At 51.4% G+C, this 6100-nt stretch overlaps 1 protein-coding gene across 1 annotated transcript; it reads left to right on the top strand.

Moving 5' to 3' along the window:
• The first annotated feature begins 5053 nt into the window (after positions 1 to 5053).
• Positions 5054 to 5886, top strand: LOC123130080 (sigma intracellular receptor 2). The gene is made up of 2 exons (XM_044550036.1): positions 5054 to 5488; positions 5603 to 5886. Exons 1-2 carry the CDS (start codon positions 5156 to 5158, stop codon positions 5771 to 5773), a joined length of 504 nt encoding a protein of 167 aa, XP_044405971.1. The 5' UTR covers positions 5054 to 5155; the 3' UTR covers positions 5774 to 5886.
• Positions 5887 to 6100: the final 214 nt, after the last annotated feature.

The raw sequence follows: 6100 nt of genomic DNA, 5'->3' as shown, positions 1-6100 counted from the left end.
CTACGCTCGCCAACGTGATTGGTGGCCACGCAATGGATGTGGGGCTTCCTGTGCAACTCGATGGACCACACGGAGAGGTGGGGCATCCTCATCGTCGGCGTGCAGTTGAAGAGGAGCACAGTGCGAGGTCAGCCAACATCGCACGAAGGCTCGGTGGACTTGAGGATCATCTCCTACACCATTGCTATCAACCATCATACCAACATGGGGCGTGACAACAACCCGATGATGGCAGTAACAAGGATCCCAATTGCGTGGGTGTCTGGCAAGCCATCGAAGTGGAAGCGGGCATGCACGTTGCGTCAAGCCCTTGTGACGCTACTCAACACAAACGCCAACAACTTCTATGGCCTGGTATAGCCGGTCACTGGCATCCTCGCACCTGTCAGCCCATATGCCCAAGCATTGTGCAGGGGGACCATGCTACAGAACAAAATTTTAAGCTACACGATCACACCTAGGAAAACTATGAAGAGGTGGCTAACGATCAACCTCACCAACTACCAAAGTAGCGGAAGCAATGTAGAAGTTGGTGAAGTGCGACGATTCCGTAGCTAGCTTATACCTTCCAACCATGAGAATTTCTCTGAGAAGATCCGCCAATCTAGAGTCAAAGTAGACCCGCTGAACTAGAGTCGAAGTAGATGACCCTCCGAGGTATCCACGCGTTCCGAAGTAGTAATCCAACAACACCTTGGTACATGAAGAAGAGCTCATAAAAAATTAGAGAGAAATTAGCCTATTGACGCTCTAGACTAATTAGAAGTCTAATTCTAGTTAGACCGGAGGAGTGATTAGAGCGAGTAGGTATGTTGGAGGGCTCCCCCAAAGGATTGGTTTTTCTGTAAGGGGAGCCCTCCCCACATATTTATAGGTGGAACAACGGCCAAAGGGGTGGCCGAGTTAGCGAGGGAGATGAGTCCCTTCATTGGTTCGGCTGAAACATGTGGAGGACTCCTCCTCCCCCATTTGTTTTTGCCCCTTCTCTATACAGGGGGCACCCCTATGGGGCCCCTTTTGGCCCAAGTGGTAGCAATCCCCTTGGGCTCGGCCAAGGGGGTTTCACCCTATAACCTTCCGGACCCTTCATAAATAGACTGGACTTTTCTACACACTTATTATACGCTTTCGGGACTCCTGAGACACTTTCGGATCCATCTGAAACACTTTTAGAACTCATTTTCTCATACTCTATGGTCTCCTAGTTGTCATATAAATTATTAATCATTAAGCATGTGACACTGCATATTCGAATATAAGTGGACATGACTCAGACACCTTCTGGTCAATATTTAATAGCGGAATCTTGACACCGATGACTCTATATTAGTCCCATTTTTAAGGCATGCCCATCATGCATGGTATCCAGTTTATACTCTTTTTATTATGAGCATTGCATAGTTTTTAGTTATTGTTAGTTTTAATTAGAAGAAGACATCCATATCATAGTCCACCTCCATCCTTTACTCGAACTCCCCAACAATACCCCGCCTCATCCTCCTAACAATCACCATTTTCCAACCCTACAAACCTCTTAGTGGAGGCAATGGACCTAGCAACTACACCACCACCCTTCAATGATGTGTTGATATGCCCGATGTGTACAAATTCAGCATTGATACCCATTGGGTACGGGCACGGGCATGGATTTGTCCCGGATAGGAAGGGTAAAGGTAGAATTTTATACCCATAAGAAGCATTGAAATGGGTATGGGATTATTGTACCCGCACCGTACGTAACATACTCCTTGCCATCCTATGTGCATTCGTTCTGTGCTAGCAGGCCCAGGTGGTGCTAGTTCTTTTACCACCCCTTTAGCAACCACTGCCATGCTACAGCTGACCCCAAGTGGTGTTCTCTAGGCCAACTCCAACGTGCGACCCCAAACAGACGTCCTTTTTGTCCGGATTTCGTCTGTTTGGGGGTGGGGATGCGGCCGTGTCCGCCCGAATTTGGGTTTGCGTCCGCCGGGCGCCCAACGCGTGGTCGCATCTTCGGCTGCATCATGTCCCCATGCATGCAAAAGTGAGAAACCAAGGATTTAAGCCGCGGCCACGGTTCACACTAGTTCATGCCGGTCGGCAGCACAGTCGGCGGCCTACAGTTTGATGCCGGCAACAAAGCCAACCTTCAAAAAGGACATGTTTCACGCCGGCAAGAAAGCCAGCGGCCGGCACACGAGCCAACCTTCAAAAGGGACAAGTTTTGTCGCTGGCAACAAAACCAGCGGCCGACACAGGAGTCGGACTTCAAAAAGGACCGCCATCACGGCCGAGGTCTCACCTAGATCAGGCTGTCACGGGCGAACATCTCCTTCTGCCGGTTTGTGAACCAAGCCTTCCTCTCAGGTGACATGTTGCTCTTGTCGACGATCATCAATGCTAGTGCCACCTCCTTGGGTTTTTTGTCGGCATTAGTGGCCTCGATCTCTAGCTTCTTGAGTTGAGCGGCCTCCTCGATGTCAAGCTTCCTCTTCTTCATGGCCTCCTCCATGTCAAGCTTCTTCGTTTGAAGATCTAGGTGTATCTTCATTTGCTCCTCCGTTCCTTTTCTCTTCCACTCCTCCCGCATTTCCTTTTGGCTCATCATATCCTCCGTAGTTCCTTGCAAAGGCTATAGAAGACGCATCACGCTTCTCGCCAGACTTCGAGCTTGTCTTGCCCCTCAGCCTCTTGAGCACGTGTCCCACGTCAGCCATGGCCGCCGCCTTCTCTCCTCTTTTCTTCCTATGAGCATTGTATTGGTCCTTGAACTTGGGGTAATATTTGATTAGCACCCAACAATGCATGAGAGTGAATGTCTTGTCTTTGTGCCGGGCCTTGAAGGCTTCCAAAGATTGGAATGCCTACACAATCAAACATGCAGCCAACATGAAAGGACATAGAATGCAGGAAATATAAATGGCATGCCAACATGAATGGACGCATGATGGAAAAGAGAGAGGTTCATACCAAGTCACCAAGGCCTAGGCCGCTCACGGGACGTGCTTTGATGCTCTCAAGCGCAGCACAATATTCGTTGCATTCTTGTTGGATGAATCCCCACCTCTGCATTGAATTGACACCGCAGGTGCTTGTGAATTGGCAGGGGGCAAACTTTCTTCACTCATGAAAGTTCTTGTGAACTCTTGTCCAAAAGATATGGCTCCTTTTTGCTCCGCACTTTTGATTACATCTTAGCCGATTTCCTTCCAACTCTCCCAAATCAAAATGTCCTCAGCTTGGCTATATGATCCCGTGTGAATGCTCTTCCTCCTCGTTTATCCTTCGGCCTTTTGGGTGAGCTCGTCGATGAAACACAATGGCTCCGCGGAAATGTTGATCTCTTCTTCTTCATCTTCACAATACAAGTCATCATCTTCATGCCACGAGTTCCCATGGTCATCCTCAACATCATCATCATGGTCGCCGAAGTGAGAGTCATCCTAGGTACCACGACCGTCCTGGCTTTGGGTCGCGTCGGCATCAAAAGGTTGCTCTTGGCCGTCGACGTGGAACGCCTCACCACGGCCCTCGAAGATGGCATTCTGCATGAACGAGGCGTAGTAAGGGTCGTCGACCATCGACATCTGCGTCGGCGGTGGCATTTCGTCGAACAGCTTGCGGGCGCTGGCCATGTGAGCCGACGCGAACGACCGGGGCTGCTTTCTTTGCACGCCGTCTTCACAATGGCCAGCGACACTATACCCCGGCGTGATGTTGAGGTCGATGACACCCGCGGGTGTGGTCGGATCGACCACCACGCAGTACATCGATGTAGATAATCGCGTCTGCCCATGGCCGTGCGGCGGCGGAGCTTGAAAATCATACGTGTCGTGTGAAACACACGAGCTCGGGGAACGGTGTTGCGGCAGTCGATGGGCCGAGGAGCCTATGCTGGCCACGGCTATGGCAGCGGCCGAGAGATTGGCCATCGTGGGGCGGGCCATACCCATCTTGAGGAGGGCGTGCGCCTTGGAGACGATGGACTCCTTGTCGTCAAGGTCGGCCTGGTGCCGCATCGCACGCCGCAGGGCACACTCGGAAGCGTACTACGCGGCGGCCTTCTTCTCCTTTTCGACAGTTTGTCGGTCCCTCCTCTTGGTCCATTCTCTATCGACCTTGGCGGCCTTTGCCGGCGTGAGCTCTGACTGAGGCTTCTTCACAGGCTTCTTTTTCTTTGCCACGGGCCGGGCGGCAGGTGGTGGGTCGCCGGGATTCACCTCGTCGGCCATGGTGGATGGAGGGAGGGGGGAGGCTGGGGTGCGGGAGAGTGGAGGGCGCGGTGCGGGAGCGTTTTGGAGGAAAGGGAGGGAAAGTGGCTGCCTGTGCCACCGACGGGCGGGCCAGGGGAGGACAAGGGCGCGCGTCCCACCCGTCCGCGCGCTGTCTGTTTGGCCGCAAACTCGGCTCGAACTTGGGCCGGGAATGGGTCGAAAGCAGACTAAAAACGTACGACGGTCCATTTGCAGCCGCGCCTTGGAAGGCCTGCTTTGTCCGTTTACCCCCAAACGGGCGCGGACAGACAGGATGGGGTCGCGCGTTGAAGTTGGCCTTATATCATATGGTTTTCTTGTGTCGTGTCCTTCGCTTGGTTTCATCTCCTCCCTGCCTCCTTTTGTTCTTGACGTGGTGCTTTCCTTCACGGTTGTCGCTTCGGACATCACAGCCTGCTTGCTTTTCTTGACCGCAAGGTTTCTTCGAGCTTCGCTCCTTCTGCCACTGGACTGCACATCAATTTCTTCGATAAGCAGTGCTAAAGATGGTGCTAACTGTTTGTTGATATGGAAGAGGACAAGATAAGATCGTGCAAAAGAGAAAGCCCATGCTCCAGAATCAAAACATGGCATACTATACTACCTCAATACGCAAGGACAGCAGGCGTATTGTTGACTTTTTGTGGTGCCTCGTGATGACAATCATAGATGAGTACAGAAGATGGCAACATAGCTGTCTTTGAAAATGATCTTTAACTAACTCCCTTCACAATAATGCAATAGCTTAAGCATCTAAAAATAGTTTATAATCAATACCTTGCGATGACATAGATAAGTACAGGGATTAAGAAAGAAGAAATAGCTGGTTTCCTTCCATTTTCCTTGGGCCATCCCCGTTGTGAACTGAGCTTGTATAAACAGAGAACAACGACCCAATCGAAGGCCAAGCAACTCAAGAGATGAACGCAATGGGTGCCCTCTCGTGGGCGGCTGACGCGGTGGTGGTGATCTACTCTCTCACCGTCGCCATCACTGCGCCGCTGGTCGTCGCGCAGGGCATCCTCCCGCGCCGCCTCTTCCCGGCGCCGCTCGTGGCGTTCAAGCTGTGGTACGCGGCCAAGTTCGACGACTACCTCACCGCCGAGCCACCGTCTTTCTTCCGCGGGCTTAACTGGCTGGAGCTCATCTTCCAATGGCCGCTCAACGTGGCCAACGTCTACGGCATCCTTGCCGGCTGCCCTTGGGCCGCCACCACATCCCTGATGGCCGGCGTCTCCACCCTCACCTCCATGGTAACTCATCTTCCATCCCGCGTTCTCCTTGGCTTTTCTCCGGAAAACACTAGAACAATCAAATGCACTCGTGTTCCTCTAATTTCTACGCTTTGTGGTCACTTTCACTTTCAGGCTGCCATACTTGGAGACATTCTGGGATCAGGGAGAGCAACCAAGAAATTGCTTCTGGTCTATGTCCCTTATGTTGCTTTCGCCGTCGTCGCGATTCTTCGTGGGCTCACCTCAGGCTCAGGGACTCAAGCGGGTTCTCTTGCATCTTACGCTTGGAAGAAAATCATCTAGTACTTATTTCTTTTGTTATGTTGTACCCACAACCATGTAACCAGAGATGAGTTCGTGACCATTGCAATCTTTCTTGTACAATGGATTAGAGCATTATCATCTTTCTCTTTACATATCCGCTTGCAAAATTGTTTGGGGTGTGGCTGAAATCAGTCGCGAGGACGGGTTCCTTGAGGCCTACAGGCTACACCAGTTGGCGTCGTTCCTTGCTACGCCAAGGGATTGACATTATGTGAAATCCTTGTCTCACACCGTTCATATCTCCACTTCGTTTTTCTTTTGCCTTAGTTCTTGTAAGAGTTTCGTCAATGAAGCTTGGGAGAGAAA

The sequence above is a fragment of the Triticum aestivum genome, chromosome 6A (genome assembly GCF_018294505.1).
Source record: "Triticum aestivum cultivar Chinese Spring chromosome 6A, IWGSC CS RefSeq v2.1, whole genome shotgun sequence".
NCBI classification, from domain to species: Eukaryota; Viridiplantae; Streptophyta; class Magnoliopsida; order Poales; family Poaceae; genus Triticum; species Triticum aestivum.
The sequence above is the reverse complement of the archived record's forward strand: the minus strand, read 5'-3'. Positions and strand labels throughout refer to the sequence as shown.